Source organism: Taudactylus pleione, unplaced genomic scaffold, assembly GCF_031769625.1.
Source record: "Taudactylus pleione unplaced genomic scaffold, aTauple2 ptg000959l, whole genome shotgun sequence".
Taxonomy (NCBI): domain Eukaryota; kingdom Metazoa; phylum Chordata; class Amphibia; order Anura; family Myobatrachidae; genus Taudactylus; species Taudactylus pleione.
In genome coordinates, this window is record NW_028285360.1 from 4,821,495 (window position 1) to 4,841,359 (window position 19,865).

The 19,865-nt window shown below is 42.2% G+C and overlaps 1 protein-coding gene across 2 annotated transcripts in view; it reads left to right on the plus strand.

Annotated features, from left to right (window-relative positions):
• The window catches only part of EYA3 (EYA transcriptional coactivator and phosphatase 3), a 130,580-nt gene that overhangs the window by 87,658 nt on the left and 23,057 nt on the right, over nucleotides 1-19,865 (plus strand). For both annotated transcript variants that reach the window (XM_088459958.1, XM_088459959.1), the window contains exons 5-14: nucleotides 970-1,036; nucleotides 2,768-2,910; nucleotides 3,446-3,577; nucleotides 4,098-4,177; nucleotides 5,362-5,536; nucleotides 6,668-6,810; nucleotides 9,845-9,928; nucleotides 14,096-14,185; nucleotides 15,814-15,872; nucleotides 19,234-19,394. In XM_088459958.1, coding sequence (XP_088316084.1) covers nucleotides 970-1,036; nucleotides 2,768-2,910; nucleotides 3,446-3,577; nucleotides 4,098-4,177; nucleotides 5,362-5,536; nucleotides 6,668-6,810; nucleotides 9,845-9,928; nucleotides 14,096-14,185; nucleotides 15,814-15,872; nucleotides 19,234-19,394 — 1,134 coding nt within the window. The remainder of the gene's footprint in view (nucleotides 1-969; nucleotides 1,037-2,767; nucleotides 2,911-3,445; nucleotides 3,578-4,097; nucleotides 4,178-5,361; nucleotides 5,537-6,667; nucleotides 6,811-9,844; nucleotides 9,929-14,095; nucleotides 14,186-15,813; nucleotides 15,873-19,233; nucleotides 19,395-19,865) is intronic.

A 19,865-nucleotide genomic window follows, 5' to 3' on the forward strand; every position in this document is an offset into this window, starting at 1 on the left:
ACTTTTTGTCAATGTGGATGTTTCCTGTACCATTCACAAGCTTGGAAAAACATAATGGGAGCGGTCATAAGGCAGGTAGCATCTATGCTGCATATAGAGGCTTAAGAGCAATCTCCTTAGAGTAAAGTACAAGTTTTGTCAAGGTTTTAATATGCCTTTGTTTAATTTCAATGACCATGTGTACAAGCCTTAAACCAGACACACTACACAGAGCATAACTGTACTGCATGTGATGCTTTATAGTCCTGAGAAGAACATGAGAACTTTTTAAAATGCTACCATGCATGCGAGTTCCATTTGTGTTGGATTTTCAGCCTATGCAATATATGAAAATGTTTTGAATTCCACTATCTTTAAACCTGTGCCACTAAATAGTCAGATGTTACTAACCTGCTCATTCTCCTCTTTGGAGGAAAGGGAATGCTCCTTGCCACAATTGCCAAGGCAGCATTGTGCGCACAGGAGGCCAGCCAGAAACTGCAATCTCTGTGATTAGTTTCTGGTCCTCACATCTCCCTGCTGCAGCATTGCACAGACCAGGTTTTCAGCTGGTGAAGTGGGACAAACTATATAGATCCCTGGGACAAATGGCTGCATGGAGCTTCCCTCTAGAAGAAGCAAGTGAGTACATTTTAAGATTGCGGTAATACATCCTTAACTTTTTGGTTTATATTGTTATTTTATTATGAAGTAGGCTTATTTGTTGGGCATGCTCTGTTTTTTGTCAAACCTGTTTTGACGTCTGCTTGGACCTCCATACTAGCTTGCTTATCACAGTTCTACAGCTGGACCATGATTACTGTGTAAAATGTTGTGCGTTCTGAGAGAAGGCAATTTTGTTACATCTCAATGTCTGGGCCTTTTAAAGAATTTGCCTTGAGAGGTATGAAAATGTCCTTCCTCTGAGAAACTACCAATGTGAATTTTCAGTGCTTTGTTAACATTCACTTCATTTCTGAATTTTTTCAGTTCTTCCCTGTGCAGACTACATACCCCGTGTCCCTGGGGACTACACCTCTCAGATGTATTCAGCACAGTAAGTTGTTTTTGCACAAACTAAAAATATTCAGGTCTTTCTCTTTATATGTACCTTAGAGTTTACACTCACTATTACAATAACCACAGAAAAACCCCGGCAAAGTTTGGGTAAGGTTTAATATATCCTAGTTGCCCCTTTGATTTATTTCCGTTTTTGTTTAATCTCATTACACACTTTTTCACAAATAGAAGGTAATTAAGATTAGTAAATTTCTGTAGATATAATAGATCAATGAGAAACAAGGTCTTGTACAGGCAGTTGACTTCCAGTGTAAATGCAGTATAGTCTTTATGCTGGCCATACTCTAGTACGACTAGCATAAGATTCATTTTACGATTTCCCTTGAACTCCCCAGCAGCTTCCTGGCAGTTCCAGCCGCACGATTGACACACACTGTTCATACGCAATGCATCATTCGTCCGAGTGTCGTCATTTGTTAAAAAAAGAGACTGATGCACTCACGGGGAGATCCGTGATGAATGCTTCTGTCTTTAATAAAATAAACACAGATGCAGGGATGGTTCAGTGAGAACCATCCGTGCATCTGTGGAAAAAAAAAAAAGTAAAAAAAATAATCTAAAAAATTTAAATAAAAACAGCTTACCCTCACCCCAAATAGCAACCAGCCCCAGGCTTTTAGTGATCCAGTGCTGGTTGTGCAACATACGGGGGACAAACAACATAGGGGTCCCCCGTATGTACGCACAACCAGCACCAGGCTAGTCAGAACCAGATTAGAAATAAAGACTTGCAAATTAAGAAATGCCCTTGAGCAATGAAGGTCCCTTTATTGTTACCTACATAGGCTGAGTACGGTAAGTGGGAATGTTTATGTAATTTCAAACCTATGCAGACAAGTAAGCAGAAGCATATACGCCTGCTCTGGTCTAACTACACACTGAAGATTATGGTGTGAGCAGCACGGGATGTAGTTGACATCCCAGTGGTCGGGATGTCGGCGCTCAGAATACCGACGGTAAGTATTAGGGTTGGGTTTAGAGTAGGGGGGAGGGTTAGGCTGCGGGAAAGGTGGGTTGGGGTTAGGGTGAGGCTACTTACCTTTGGGTGTCGGAATTCTGACTATCCGGATGCCGCTGTCTGTATTCTGACCGCCAACCACCGGGATCCTGTACACAACCCGACCAGCAATACCTAGCTGCTTCTGATTGGCTGATTGTGGAAACGCATGTGCTTTCTTATTTGCTGCTGCTTATATTATGATTTTTGTGTTTAGCAGGGATTTTTTTTCTCTGTACACGAGTAGTACATTTAAACCTACTGTATTCAAGATTGTTTGTATCTACTGGTGCAGAACTGCATACATCTTGCTATTGTTGCAACTGTACATACAGTATGGATGCAAGTGCTGCTATGCAATGAATATATTTAACGTCTACAAATTCGGATGCAGATGCATCAAACTCTGCATCAACCCAATAATGTTTTTATTTTCACATTTCAACTTTTTTTTTCTATATCTGGAAAACAGTACAAAATCTAAACCCATTAATTTAGGCTTTATAAATGCCATTTATAAGCCTAAAAGTTCTAAAACGAAGGGCAAATCTAAAGCATTTGCTATCTTGCACCTGTCCTTTATGCTATTTGTGGTACTATACATTATATGTTCATGTACTAAATGACAAAATAAAACAAGGGAGCTTAGATACAATAATAATAAAAAAAGCCTATTTTGAGCTGATTTGTCGCATGTTGTGTTCTCCGCAGGCCATATACACACATCCTCTCTGTTCCTGTAGCAGAACCAATGGGAACATATAGTGGGCAGACTCCGTATCAGTCATTGCAGCCATCCCCACCATACACAGTGTACCCACAGGCATCACAAACCTACGGTCTACCTCCCTTTGGTAAGTGTCCAGCCACCCAAGTCATATTACTATGCAACTTCCATAGAGTAGGGCTTTGCTTGGAAGTGTACATACTTGGGAAAATGTCCTCGGATAGTGTAAATGGCAGTGTGACCGTTATGCCAGGAAACAGACCATTTATTGAAAATGTGATGTTGCTTTTATCATTTTTATAAACCTGTCAAAGATGGGAATACGTACTTTCAAATTCATCTATGTTTAGCAGTCAATATGGAGTTAATCTGATATGTAGGCTATTTGCTATTGTGACTTTGTTGCTCAAAGAAATATGCCCTGCAGTGGTCACACAGCGCAGCCTGCAGGCTGTTAGGTTGAATAACACCCCAGTGAAAGTGCAGTTTTCTGTGTAAGGAAGAGCACAATTCTATTCAATATGAGTTTTACCGTTTTAAAAAATTCTAGTCATTTATGAATTCAACTGACATTAGATTTCATGTTTTGCTATTGATTTAGTTGCTTTATTATATATACATACCTTCCTAACTATTATGACTTCATTAATTTCCACGCTCAGGTGCTTTATGGCCAGGTATCAAGTCTGAAAGTGGCTTAATCCAGACATCAAGCCCTCCTACAGTCTTGACCTGTTCCTCAGGAGTCACCAGCAGCCAATCCACCCCCGTACTATACTCCTATCCTGTGCAAGGTAAAAGCTAGTCCTGACTGAAGGTGTAATGCTGGCCATAAACTAGTACGATGTAGTATGATGAGATTCATCGTACATTTTCCCTTGAACTCCCTGGCAGTCCTGACCGCACGATTTGGTGCTTTTTGACACACACGATCTGCATACTATTACGATAAATATTATGGGCTGCACGTCTGATCATACGATACGATAGAACAGCGTCTGGAGCACGCATCGGATTGTATCCTACCTAAATACTACACGATTTCAACACTATTCATTGTACAACGCGTCTAAAATCGGGCATTCTGCCTGAAATCGCACTAGTGTATGGCCAGCATTAGATAGCACAGCATAATATATATGATTTTCACATGGATTATTTAAAGGCAATAGATGCATTGTGTAATCTTGCAAACATGGAGATCGTTCTGACTATGTTCAGTATATTGAGAATACATAATGATGTTGGATACATTGATTATTTTGTTATAAAGCTCTTACGAATAATGTCACAAATGACTGTTCATACTTTCAGCTACCGCTGCAAATGTAATTTCCAGCACTTCGCCAGTTGGGAATATCAGCGTCCCCACAGTTACCAGCATCCCAAGCCAGGTAATTTAACCCACGTTGTACTACAATGTTTCATCACTGGGCACTATGCTATAATTTTTTTGTATAATGGCTTTCCAGTCTCACATGGTCAAGGAATATCTGTCATGCATCCTTTTTTTTTTCTTCTCTGAAATCAAATTAGGGTCCTCATCAGTATTGATGGGTGGCCCTGTAAACTATTAGGCTATGCAGATCAGTTGGTTGGACACCTATTAAGGACAATTGCAGTAGTGACGTGTGGTGATCAATGTTGTTCCTGGATAGTGTCAGACAAGCAATTGTAATATGCCTGCTTTTAAGTTCAGGGCAGTGATGCATAGTAATGTATGGGGACTTGGAAACTATGATTTTAAAGTGTGTAATTTCTGCTACTATTATTCATTGGTTACTATGCTACAATACTTTCATGATTAATTGTTACACTTAAAAAAAAAGTTTTTAAACCATTGTGTGAGATACTCCTTAGTGCAAAGATGACGGCATTGTTAGACTTTTACAACGGTTTCCTTAAATTTGTGTATCTTGTCAGATAGAAACAATAAGTTGAAATAAATTCTTAATGTAGTAATGTGTGTATTTAATTAAAAAAAAAATCAATATACAAGTTAACATACAAGACTCACGCTTACATTGACTATTTGACAGAAGTCCTCCATACATCCTCCTTTTTCCTCTCTTGCTTCTCAGTATTATCCAGATCCAAGCTACAGCTTTTGTCTTAGGGCTGCAGCAATAATAGAGTCCAAGGATGCAGCTTACATAAACTTGCAAGAAACTCTGCTCCTTAGCAAAATCTTGTTGCACCGCAGGTGGGGCAGATTTAAAATGTGCAGAGAGAGTTAAGCTGTGCCCACACTATGCTGGCGGATCCGCTGATACAGTGGCCGATCAGGTGAGCTTTACAGACTGACCGATCGACCACTCGATGTGTGTTCCCTGACATCACAACTGGGCAGGCATTTGAGTTTGTTCGCCCAATTGAGCTGTCAGTCACAGGCTGTCCCTGCAGGAAGATATTGATGGCATGCTGTAAATGTCTGAAGCTACATGTAGCCTAAAAGCTACTGGCTAGGCAACCCTAATCTCATGTACAGGATGAGTGGTTGGAGTTTTGAGGTTTTACCAGCCAGTTTCTTCTCAGGTATCTGAGATATTTCTAATCACTTCTGCATCTCCCCTCCAAGGAGTATCCCACATATACCATCCTTGGGCAGAGTCAGTACCAGCAGTGTTACTCTAACCAAAACTTCACAAGCGCAACATCCACCTGCACTGAGAACAACATGGCAGCACCAGATTTCCAGGAAAGCAAAACAGACTCCACATCCCCAGCACAGACTGCCCAAAGACCTGCGTCTGGTGGGTACATCAGTGTGTTTACTATTGTACCTGGGGTCGTGATGCATGTGCAGAATAGAACGTAAGACCAGGTTACATTTTCACAAAATGTGACACATTCATTAGTACTAAGGGGTCTATTTACTAAGCCTTGGATGGAGATAGTCGACTGAGATAAGCCAACCAGCTCCTAACTGTTATTTATCAAAAACAGCCTGTGACATGGCAGTTTGGAGTTGATAGGCTGGTACATTATTACTGTACACTTTCTCTCCGTCCAAGGCGTAAATAGACCCCTATGTCTTCAAAGTGCCTGATTCAGAGGTGGACGCAAATGGCTTCTCAGCTGCGATCCTGTACGCAGCACTCTTATGGAAATATGCAAATGTCAAAACCACCTACTGTATCTTTGAATCAGGACACTTGTTGACTGCTTCTCAAGTCTGCTACTTGCATACAGGGACGCAACCATCAATCCCACATCGGTCCATAATCCACCATCTGAACATCCCTATGGTCTCACAGAATGGCCATGAGAACTGAGAAGCTGGAACCACACTCCCCTGAAATGGAATGGGATTGCATTGCCGGCGGCTGTAAATCCCGACAGTGGCTGGCCGAAGGGAGGAAATCCCGATAGCCTAACCCTAACCTCCCCCTGTTAGTGCCTAACCCTCCTGGGGGGGCGGGGGGCTAACCCTACCCCCCCCCCAGGGGTGCCTAGCCCCCCCCCTCCCTTAGCCTAACCCTCCCCTTGGGGTGCCTAACCCTAAGTCCCACCCCCCGGGGTGCCATAAACCTGACCCAACACCCCCCATACTTACCTCATCCGAGCCAGCATCGTTCTGCATTCCGCCATTGGGATTATGACAGGTGTCGGTATCTTGACGCCGGTCCTAAATCTCTAGCCGACATTCCAGCGTCGAGGTTGTGACCTTAACTACATTCCCCCTGAAACAGGGACTGACATACCTACGATTGAGCAGCCACTTCCCCGTTACCGCCCACAAACATGAGCGATAATTGCTCAACTGAAAAACATCAGCATTGCGTCCACCTCTGAATCAGGACCAAACTTGTAATGCAAATGATGGGTATAAATTTTGGTTAGCTGTAAGCTCTCCTGTTAACCTTAGTTTTTCTCCATGACAGGCGATACTGCTACAGTCCAACCCATGGTCAGAGCAATGAGCAGCAAAGAGACTGAAGAACAGAGTAAGAAGAGTGCTCAGGTGAAGAATAGGGGGAAGGGTAAGAAGGCAGATGCCTCCTCGCCACAGCACAGCGACCTGGAGGTGGGTGACGCTTGCTTCTGTAATGCAGATGAATGTTGTGAGCAAGTTAGGTGCATTCGTACATCATTATTGCCTACAGAAGATAGTCATGTTATCCACAATCCATATGCTGTAATGGTAATTAAATCATTGTATACACTTATTTGTAATATACTTTTTGTCATAGTGTTACTATTGCTAATGTATAAAGTATAATTCACAAAGGAGTTTATTGTACATTATTTCTGATTCACATATATTCTATAATTAACATACAGTAATGCAATCAGGGACTGTACTGTGTTGGCGATCTTTATCGGTGACCTCTATTGATGAAAGGCACATGTATGAAGCACCCAGTCTGAGCTGCAAACTAATCACTTATCATTTGTTTGGAAGCCCTTGAGTGCTAGGAGACATTATTTGTGACATAAGGCAGGTACTGTGAAGAAGGCAGGCCAGCCACACTGAATGCTGCTCGCACTGTTTACCAGACTGACAGAGATACACACAAACGCACACTAACTATTTGCATTTGCAAATATCGTTATGAACATTTCATTTCATTTACTTAGATATGTTTTAAAACAGATATACTTACACCTCTTTACAAAATATTTCTAAAATACCACTGCATACACTACATGTGCAGAAAAAGCACATGCTATACAAGTGCGTGCTACGGTATTCTAAATGTACAAGGGAACCAGAAAATGGGGAGTGTTTTTTTTTTTTTTATTATTATTATTATTATTTTTTTTTGAAGAAGAAGAAGAAGAAGAGACTTTTTTTTTTTTTTAGTTCCAAATCATTGCACTTCAGTCTACCTACAGTGGTTATGGTTGTCTTGAAACACATTTCCAGAATGGTCAGGCACAGATGTATCCACATACATCTAGCCTCCTTGCGCGTTAGTCGCGCCGTGGCATGACACACTAGTGGCGCTGCGTCTTTTCATGCAACTTTTTACCTTCAAATTCGTCTTTCTGCTGATTAAAATGATATGCAGCATGTCTTTGTTCTGTGTGTGCAACTGCAGGTGTCTGCATGCGAAATGCTACATTACAATGTCACAGCTGCTGACACTGTAACGTAGCGTTTTGCATGCAGATACACCCGCAGTTGCGCACAGAACATAGGCATGTCGCATATCCTCTTAATCAGCAGAAGCTGCTTGTGCATTCTATTCGCACTGCTGTGGGCATAAGACATATTTTAAAGTAAAAAGACGCTCAGTGCTACTGAGTGACATGGCACTCGCGTTGTGTAACGCGACTTGTAGCGCACTGGGGATAGATGTATGCAGTGGTGGATCCCGGGGGGAAAGGGGGCATTGGGGCTGCAATCAATCAGTTCCCTGGTTTCTGTAATCTCCTAATGCTTTGCCGGGATCACAGATGCTAGATTGATTAAACTGTCTGAATCAGTCTGAATCTATTGAATGCCGAACAGCTCATTAGCCTGGCACTCTGCTAAGACACCCACCCTTTGGCAGCCAGCAGATCCTGTATGCATCACTGGCTGCAGGAAAATCTGCTGTAAGATCAGACAATGAGTGAGTACAGTGATAAGGCACTACAGACTGTTACATGACTGTTATATGATCATTTGGAGCATGCAAACACAGAGGGCTAGTATATACAGTATAGTTGCTGGAAACTACTAATGTACCAGTGTATGCACAGGGGAGACAGTGTAAGCAGTGCAGCATGATTCACAGTGGTTGCAGCTCATAATTAAAAGTCCCAAACTGTGACTCACATTGTATGCTGGAATTGGTAGTTGTACTACAGCCTGTGACAAGCCACACATCGATTGCGTAATTTTGGCCCCGCCCCCGCTACACAACGCAGAAAAAAAAGTCATTGTGAAGCGGGGCCAAAATGACGCGAATCACGTCAGCGGCCCCCGCTGCGGGGGTTTATCAGGTACTGGCGGGGGGGGGGGGGGGAGACGGGGGATCGGCGGCAGGCGGGAGGCTTGCCTGCCTTTCCGGGGGGGGGCGGAAGCTGCACCCGTTTATCGGAAGGCTCCTGCCCGAATCGGGAGGGTAGGCAACCCTGCGAATAAGCGCTTATAAGGCAGCCAGTAACAGTTATTTCAAAGCTCAGATTAATTTCTGTGTAATAGATGCAAAAAAAAAGGTGTAAAATTAATTCAAGTTATTTTAAACATGCTGTGATTTTATTATTTTACTTAAAGCTTTACCAGAAGTTGCTACTTCATTAGAAATAGTTTTCAGCAGCTCTAAATATATAGCACCTTTACTCCTCTGCACTGCTGACAATCACAGGTTACATCCATTTGTACATATGATATTGTCAGTATTGCTATGAAATGCTGCTACATACTATACAGGTAAAACTGTGGAAGCCCATTTTTATTAAATTATCAGACTAGTGCAGCTTTGAAGATTGCTGAAAATATTACTGTAACATTGGGGAAATGTCATGTTTTTAAGCTTTGGTGTTAAACCTGTAATTTATTGCCATAGATGGGCACTGGTGCGGTCTTCTGTCCTGTACAAACTACGTCATACAAGCAATAGTCAAACTGAATGTTATTACTATACTATTTACAGGCAAGTGACATGATGATGTTCTTGGATTTCTGAACTATCCTGAATTGTGCATGCTGACGTACATAGAGCATCAGTGATCTGGGTTTTTATGGGAGGGGCCTGGACTGGAAGTGGGAGGGGTAATAAGTAGATAAGGGAGTTGTTAGGATTAATTCTTAAACCCCCCCCCCTAAAAGAAAAGTCTAGATCCGCCCCTGGATGTATGTGGATGCATCTGTACCCATCATTTTCTGAATTAACTTGGAATAAACACATATGCCTTGAAACACTCTAATATCTATTTTTTTCCATGTTTGGTATCAGACATGACTATTTCAAAATGTTTTCCCTCAGTTTGAATTAATAAATAGCACAGTCTCACCGCACCTGCTGTCAACTGTCATCTACTTCTCTTTCCATGGTTTCATTACAACCAGTATGCCTGCTCTCACTCTATAAGGATTGTGTTGCATATATTTCTCTTTGTTTCCCCAGCGTGTGTTTTTGTGGGACTTGGATGAGACCATTATCATCTTTCACTCTCTGCTCACCGGTTCATATGCACAAAAGTATGGAAAGGTACAGACTTCAGAATACATTCTGGAATGTACACACATGTGCTTATCTGTAAACTAGAGGTTCTTGAATGCTATGGAAATGTTAGTCGCATCACAATTTTGTTAATTCATTTTATTCTTGTATACTTATGTGTTTGAGTCAGTGGTTCCCAAACTCAGTCCTCAAGACACCCTAACAGCCCAGGGTTTAAAGCAGGCTTGCCTACCCTCCCGATTTGGCCGGGAGCCTCCCGATTTTCGGGTGCCGCTTCCGGCCCCCCGGAAAGGCAGGCAAGCCTCCCGGAAGTCTCACAACATCCCCACCTCCCCCCTGAAAAAAACAGAAAACCCCGCAGCGGGGGGCCCGGTGACGCGATTTGCACAGTATCGCGTCATCGTGGCCCCGCCCCCTGCTTCACAATGCCGAAAATCACGGCATTGTGAGGAGGGGGCGGAGTCACGATGATGCGATCGTGCAGCTCCGCCCCCAGTGTGACACAAAATGGTCGCCCCGCCCCCAATGGCCAGCCTCGCCCCCCGCTATTAGCCGACAATCAGCTCCCTCCCGGAAGGCTGGAGCTGATTGTCGGCAAGTATGGTTTAAAGATATCAATGAGTAAGTGATTGTTGGTGTGCGCTCACTCAGTCAGGCTTGCGTAGCAGCAGGAAATAGAGCGGAACCTATCTCTCTTATAGTAGAATATACAACAAGCAGGGGGTTCCTGCGCTAATGCATGTTCCTTAAATTCATAAATTAAGCTAAAATTCAGAATAAAGGTAGACCTATAACATCAGGTAAATCAATTTTACTTCATAATTAAGAACCGACAATGCTCAGTATCATACAATACAGGTCAGTAAAGCTGAAAATGCAATTGCACAAACAATACAAATGGCATGTCCAAATGATTGTTTTAAATAGTCTCATAAGCCGCATATCCACTACATGATGAATGAACAATTGAACGATAACGAAATTGTGATCGATCGTTCATTATATTGTGCAATGGATATTGTGCCCACACTGAATTGTGTCGTTCAGTGCAGGCACCCTCCCTCATCCCCGAATATGCACAACCTGACGATATAGTCAGGTTGGGCAGTATGTTCAGGCGATGACAGATGCCGACAACGACCAGCGGGAGCGCGCATTGCTTGTCGTTGCCGGCATATTCACTGCACGATTAATAAACGATAATGATGTCGTTATCGTCCAATCATCCATTTATATCCTGTAGTAGATATGCGCCTTTTGTAGTCAGCTGTCTTAGTAACTGTGCATAGGAGTATATTTACTATGGATGTGCAATGTCCTTCCCTATAGGGTGGTAGTCTTTCCTTTATCGGTATTGTGTAGATTGTCCCAAATGGTAGTAGGGCCTTAAGGTGCTGCATTCTGTAACCATAGGTACCCTACTTACTCACAGATGTCTTCCACTCGATGTTCTCCCCCCCCCCAATCAACCAGAGCCCCGGGAGTGATGGCGAGGTGTTTTCGGTGTCCGTCCTGGCTTCTCCTCGGTTCCTGATTCCGGGGCATGCGGACGATATCCCTGAGGAAGGCCTGTGGGCCGCTACTAGTCGGATATTCACTTTTTTACCAGCACCTTACTGCACAAAGCTACATTGAACCTCCGCTATTCACGCAGAGGTTCCACACTGATGGCAGTCTGTACATTCAGACCGATCAAACCAAATACCATGAGAACCACTACCTGGAAGTAACGCGGTCACGGAGCTGTTTGACGGGGCTACCACGGCACCAAGCCGGTGCGCGAGACGAACGCACGCACTGGAATCAGAAACCGAGGAGAAGCCAGGACGGACACCCAAAACACCCTCGCCATCACTCCTGGGGCTCCGGTTGAGATAGGGAAAGAACATCGAGTGGCGGACATCTGTGGGTAAGTAGGGTACCTGGGGTTATGGCATGCCGCACCTTAAGGCCTTACTACCATTTGGGACCATTTTAATATCTATACAATACCACTAAAGGAAAGACTATACCACCCCATAGGGAAGGACATTGCACATCCGTAGTAAATACACTCCTATGCTCAGTTACTAAGACAGCTGACTACTAAGAGACAATTTAAAACAATAATTTGTACATGCCATTTGTATTGTGTGTGCAACTGCATTTTCAGCCTTACCGACCTTTTATTGTATGATACTGAGCATTGTCGGTTTTTAATTTATGAAGTTAAAATTGATTTACCTGATGTTATAGGTCTACCTTCATTCTGAATTTTAAATTTATGAATTTAAGGAACATGCATTCACTCAATTGTACACCTTACAATACTGTGGTTTAGCGCAGGAACCCCCTCCTTGTTTAAGGATGTCAATGTTTGAGCACAGATTGTTATATCATAATGAATGAGACCCTAATTGAGAGACCTGTGCTCAAGCATGGATATCCTTAAAACCTGGACTGTTAGGGTGCCTTGAGGACTGGGTTTGGGAACTTGTTTTAAGTTGGGTTTAAGTAATAACTGAAGCTTTCCTGTCCCTTTCTACAATACATTTGAGTCATGAGTTTGAGGTCATCTTCACCTTTTTTTTTTTTTTAATGTTAATTTCTTAAATCGTGTAGTCCACTGAAGCACCTCTGGACAGTAGTACTGTCCCAATATGATGTACATGTTTTAGATGGCTTTTTGTGGTTAATTTTTTTTTATATATAATAAGTTCAGTTCTGGTGATTTGTGCAAATAAAACAATTTGAATGATCACTCCTAGCACATCGGCGGCCAACATGACAACCCCATGGCTCATTGTACTGTCCATTGCACTTCTGCAACTGTGACATTTTACCTGCATTTATCAGTAAGGTATGCAGTCACTGTTGATTATTAAGAATGTCGGCATCGTTACACAAAATTAGATTGTCCAACATTTCGACATGTATGTTGATACTTGGCATGTCGACATTCTGAACATTTGGGCAATATGCAGTCGCCATTCTGAATGTTGACATATTATACCACACCCATCAGTAAGGTTGACGTAGAAGGTTAAAATGAATGGTGCTTGGCATATAGTAAGTATTATAAAGGAAAAAAGTTATTTTAAAAAATCTCCCTAATCCTAATGGATATGCTATTACATGGCCATAATCCAATTCTGTCCCTAACGTTTAACTGATGTAATTGCTATACCTCTGTCTATTCCTCCTCATGGCATTAGTGAGGGGAGAGAGAGAGAGCTGGGCCTGTGACAGCAGTGGAGAAATTTTGCTATGGGGTCCCCCATAGATCTTCTTATGCCCTTGAACAGTGGTTCACAACCTTGACCCACAAGTTTTCCCAACAGGGTCATGTTTTGAGGTTTTTCTGTCTGTGCAAGTAGGTTGGATAATTACTGACCCAGCAACATAGTTTAACTCACCTGTGCATGATTAGAGACATTAATAATAACGTTTTATGTTTCTGAAATAATACATTGACATACATAGAGGTACAAAACATGTAAAAGTAGCAGGAACATGTTTGCTATTCCGATATGGTTAAAATGCTAGTTACAACATTTCAACCGTGTGGGCATTAAAGTTTAAACATGCTTCTAAAGCGGCATGTTTAAAGTTATAATGTCTGCACACTTAAAATGCTGGAAGTATTATTTTAACCATGTCAGGATTGCAACATCGGCATTCTTGGGACTACAAAGTCACTGTCGACATTGTGCTTGTAGACATCCCGACTGCATCCTGGCAGGAACTGTTATAACGTGAAGGGAGAAGCTACAGAGCAACAGCAGGGAATGTAGTTTTCATGTACTTGCTTTTTTAGTTGTGACCCATCCAATAGTAAAAACAGGAGGAAAAGGTGCCCTCATAATGGAACCCTATAGCACAGCTACCACTAACAACCAAAGTGACATTCAAGGTGCATCTCTTCCACTTTTGTATATGTCTCTGCTCCTTCAGTAAAACTGCTCTAATCTTTTATCATGCTTCATTTGCTGGCGTTGCTGTGTGCAAAGGGTGGCATCTGATTGGCTGCCGCTGTTAATGAAAGAATAAAAGTAGCAGAGTGGGACGTTGTCCCTTTTTGCCAGTAATCCCATACATTTCATAATATGTACCTCTTTATATTGTAATATTTGCACACCAACAAAAATGTTTTGTACTAATGCTTTGTTTATGTCATCAAGCTGTATTTATGGATTCATTGTTTTGTCTATTTAGGACCCTACATTAGTGGTAGGATCAGGATTGGCCATGGAGGAGATGATCTTCGAAGTAGCTGACACGCACTTATTCTTTAATGATCTGGAGGTGAGCATTTTACATAACCATGGTTTCAGATATAGTAAAGATTCTCCAATAGCAGGTGGCAAAGTTGCAACAGCTAATTCAGAATAGGAATTTGACAGACAAGAAGTATTGCCTTCTGTTCAAGTATTGCAATCTAGAATACATTCATGTGCTAGAAAAACTGTGCTGCCTGTCTAGTAAAGCTTATGTCCTCCTATGGACTCCACAAGCTCCCTGAAGTACTGTGTAGATCGTGTACACCGTGCCTCCTGAATAATGGCCCACAATTTCCTAATATTAGTCAGTGGAAGATCCCTGCTATTATGGCACATTGAACAGCATAACACGTGTTCTATTGAGTTGAAATCCAGAATGCTCCTCCAGACATAGTCTGGTGGCTACGGACCTGTGTGGTGGCGCATTGTTGTGCTTAAAGAGCCCTCTTCCGTCTAAGTGAATGCATAATATGAACAGGTGCAAATGATCTGCAAGGTTACGTAGCTTTGCCAGTCAGTGATGTGTGCATATGTATCAGGGGTCCTAATCTGTGCCATCTGAAATCACCCCACACTATAAGAGAGCAACTGCTGTCCTGGACTGCCCTTGTTGGCATGCAGGGTACATTGGCATGTGGGGTTTTCTTCACTCGTGTAAGCGTCCATCTGCCCAAAATAGTTGAAACCTCGACTAGTCGGACCAGGCTACATGTTTCCAATCATTCTGCATCCAGTGGTGTTCACAAGCCCAGTCAATGTGCAGAGCCTTGTGCTGTGGGATCAGCAATGAAACCCGAGTCAGCCATCAGATCTAGTACCCCAGCGAAGAAAGGAAATGTTGCACTGTTTGAACGCTGATGTTACTTGTTGCATCAGGATTAAATTTTGCTGTCAACTCTGGCAATGTCACACACTGGTCAGATGTAACAATGCGTGCCAGATGAAGCTGCCCTGATCATCCACTGTTTTTTTTGTTGGCCACAGCGGTGTCGCCCACTGGAAGTTTTCCATGAAGTTTTGTAATGGCAGTACACCCTTGACATTGTAGCACATGCAAATCCTAATGTTGTGTTGATTTTTGAGATGGAGAGACTCCTCTCTGACACCTACTATCAAACTCTTTTCAAAGTCACTTAAATAGTGATGTGCTGCCATCCTTTCTGCAGATGAAAGGATAATGGATTGCAAAGGTATTAGCCTATATATAGCACTTCAATTGCATAAGTAACCATTTAATGCGGGGGTGTGGTGGCATGTACTGGGAATGGAAGTGGCTGTCTCAGTTTTTCTGGCACATGAGTGTAGTCAGTAGGGACAAAACAGGTGTCACCGGGTGAAAGGCTGTACATTGTTTACTGTTGTACTACAGCTCAGCAATCATGATCTTGGTTTACAATCAGTCGCTCATGGGCAGATGTCTAGTTACTGTTACCATAGAACCTAGCATGGTTGATGGAGAAGAACGTGTACTTGTGCACAGCACCCAGATCGGATGACAACAGGGAAAATGTATAGTACACCTATTAGGGATTACTTTTAAACACACTAAACTAATCCTTTATACCCAATATTTTAATGTGCTCTGTGATATTTATGTAACAAGGTAGTAATACAATAAGAGGTAATTTGTTAGATGCCTTTCTATGTTTATAGGAATGTGATCAGGTTCATGTGGAAGATGTGGCGTCTGATGACAATGGACAAGATTTAAGGTATGCATGTGTGCTTTTATCACTCTGCAATTCATATCCCATATTGACATATAAATGTATTTTTCAAAAAATGTCTGTGGTCTTAATGCTCAGCCAGCATAGAGAAATATTTGTGTTGTTTTTTTTTTTTTTTTAGGAAAGTCTAAAAGTTGCTTTTTGTAATGAATTTACACCAGTTATAAACTGTCCTATATTTATTCCCAAACCATTGCAAGTATTTTGTTCCAACACCAATGCATAGTTATTTTGATCTCAAAATGTTAATGACTGGCTGTAAAAATCTTTGATTTAGCCTAAAATAAATGTGCAGTATAATGTATGAGGCAGCAAATAATTATCTATGTCTGTTCAATACTTTTGCACATAAAGAACATTAGCAAAATATATATATTCAGTGTTCTTTCTTAACATGTTGTAACCAAATGCCCCTAAGCAGGTGCATTTTTATGTGCTTGTTAAATAGCTTTCAATACATACAGCTTAAATGCAACAGACAAAGAGCAGCGGTTCCCTCTATAAAAGCTGCATGTCTCCTTATTATAGTATCAATAGAACATCCTGGTGCTCTGGTATTGGAGCAGTGTGGCACCATATGAAATAATTGTTGTGGTGCTCCAAAAAGTAGAGGAGAGAAATAAGAGTATAAATGTAATTATTTTTTATTTTTCTTATATTTATCTTAGTACAGTGGTACTCAACCAAGAGCACTCGTGGGTTTCAGAGGTGGGTGAAAATATTTCTGTAAGAGGGGGTGGTTGGTCAAGGTGATACAATTAGACACAGGGGAAAAGCAGTGTCCTAGCGATCTCTACCTCCATGCATCACAATGGTACCCTGATGGGGGTTGGGTATGAAATCCCGGCTGTCGGGATGCTGCTGGTCAGAATACGACAGCGGCATCCCGACAGCCAGAATCCCGAAACCCACAAAGGAAGTAACTGTAAGTATTTTTCTAACTCTAACCCACCTTCCCTGGTGCCTAAATCTAACCTCCCCCTCCCTGCACCCTAATCCTAACACTCCCTACCCGGTGCCTAACCCCGCTACTTAACCTCCCCCTAACACCCCGATACTTCCCTTCAAGATCCCGAGCTGTCGGGATTTCTGCGCCGGTATTCAGACCGTCCGCATCCCGCACGCCCGGATGTCGACTACGTCCGCCCTGAAAGTGACATGTTACTGGTGGGGTTTTTTTTTTTTTTGCATAAAAGTGATCATCTGGATTTAGTTGATTTCTGATACAGCACCCCTAGGGAAAAATGTACTAAGCAGCGGATTTGGTGTAGTTTAGATGTTGCCAGAAACCTCAGTCAATTGATGTAGGTATTCATGTCAAATTGCCTACTTTTAGTAAGCGGCGGCTTTGTTGTCTAAACTGAAGTTGTTGTCGATCCGTGGCTGTTTCTAAATGACAACCTGCTGTGGAGTGTTCTATTTGGCAGCGGCTTCTATTGACGCCACAGTGGAATAGAAGCTAAACAGACCAGCACTGCAGAGATCACTATGACCTGTGCAGGCTTCATTTTGTGTAAAAGTATAGAAGTAGTTGAAAGTTAAAAAACACAATGCGTTGGGTCCCACCCCCCCCCCACCCCCACCAAATCAATAACCAGCCCTGGGCCTCTGAGACCGGTCTGGTATTGGAAACTAAGGGGACAAAATGGCTTGGTTTCCCCCTATTTTCCAATAACCAACACCAGACTGACCCAGCCGGTGGGTTAATGCTATAGCAGGAGACTGTTCATTTTATATAAAATTTTATTACAATTACAAATGTTTCGTTTTGCAAATTTTGGGGGTATATAGGATGCCAATGGGCTTCCAGGGATACCCAGATGGAAAATGATCGAGAACCACTGTCTTAATACATAGAACCTATGGTGTTTTGCAGGTTGGATGATAAATAGCTGAGATATAAAGAAATTTGTGTGTAATTGTAATGGATACTGTGCACATTTGGGGGAGACAGCATAAATTAAGGCAAGTCTCCATGTGAAATGGACCACATGCATATTTTAGTAGCTTTACTCGATTCATTTGGATGTGGACAATCTCTTATCTATGGAAGTTAATCTCTGGATCAGCGGGATCCCAGGATTTAGTCCCAAAAAGTCCAGTATTTCAATCCCAGGATTGGAGGCTTCAATCCCAGGATTGCTAACAGTGGGTGCGGCATCCTCTGTAGTGGCACAGTCACTGAAGTCCGAATCATATCTTCCTTTCTGGCTGGGTAGCTCGTCAAATTCCGGCTGCTCAGACCCGGGCTGTGACCTATGAACGGCTATGCGGTAGCATGACATCATAGGTCACACAGCCACACGCCAGCCCGTCAGTCCAGCCCACATAGAGTTCTCTGCACTCTTCTGGTTTGCATTTCCACAGCAGAGAGAGACTCCTTGTACAGCAATGCTACTGATGAATGAAGTGAGTGGCTGGCAAGCAAGGGACTAGGAGGCGGAGTTCCTTCTTCCACTACATGTGAGTCGAGGTCTCTGGGTCATTCTTCAGTTTGGGGCTGGGGCAATGAAACAAGAATGTGGGGTTTATTTTTTTCCTTTGGGGGCAATGAATGTGGGATTTTATTTTTCTGTAGTGGCCAACTTGTTTTTTTTCTGTAGGGGCCAATATATGCCTTTTTGTTTTTCTTGTGGGAGTCAATGGGCGTGACAGAATTGCTTACTGAATGGTATAATGGGAACATGTAGACCTGCTCTGTTACTGTGCCCTTGCCCTCCTGCATGCAGTCAGTTTATGCAGGAGTCTGTGGCATCAGTAGGCCAAATTGTGGGTACAACTCCATTTCGGGATTAAGAGTTTTCAATCTCGAATCCTGGAATTGAAAAAATTGCCCAGGATTGACCTCCCTTCTCCTATACTACTTTGGTGGTCTCTGTTTCCTTGTTGGCAGCAGCTTTCTTTGTCATCTTTCTGCTTTCCACTATGTATATACATTCCAGCCACACCAGCAAAGGTTGCACAAAGTGCCAGTATCCAGTGTTTGCTTTAGTATTGGTGGCTGATCATGTTTGTCTTCACTAAGAGCTTTTGTTGTTCTGCTACCTCCTATATCATGTGCACCAATCAGTGTGTAAGCACATTTAGGCCAGGCCACCTTTACTCTTTCAGGTCAATGTACACAATTTGTTTGCATCATGAGCTACTCTGTTCACATAGCTGCATAATTGGTCATCACTTTATAAATAAAGGATAATACTAATAATGGGGAAGTGCACGGAAGTGACCCCAATAGTTGTAAGAGCAAGTTCTAGTATTTCTGGACTATTTATTGGTTAATTTTAAATGCACATAATAGGTTGACTGGCTTATTTATACACTTTAATGTTTATCTCTTTGATTCTAGTAACTACAGCTTTACTACAGATGGATTTAATGGGACAGCAGGAAATAGGAATCACAACTCTACTACCGGAGTCCAGGGTGGTATGGACTGGATGAGAAAGTTGGCATTTCGGTATCGGAAAGTCATTGAGGTGTATGAGAAGTACAAGAGCAATGTTAGTGGTGAGTAGTTAATCAGATTATGGTATGTATCATTTTACAATAACTTGTTTTCTTGCTGCAGTATTCTTAAATAGTTTTGAATACTGAAGATCAACAGATGTGTCATAATAGGATATGTATGTTCATACTGTTTTACATAAATACAAAATTATCTTCGATGCAGTAAAGAAATGTTTTCTTGTTCAACAAGAAAAGTAGGAGACTGTGCTAATTGGTATAATTAATAAAGCTATTAAATAATATAAATGTTACAATATTGATGTAGTCGTTCAATTTTATACATCTATTTAATATTGATAAATATAATCTTATGCGTTCAGCACCCCTGTGGTCGGGATGCCGACGCTTACATTACCGACGCCGGTCAGAGTGCCGGCGTCCCGACTGCCGGGATGCCGAAGGTAAGTAACGGGGTGGGGGGAGGTTTAGGTTGCGGGGCAGGGAAGGTTAGGTTCAGGCACCAAAGAGGGA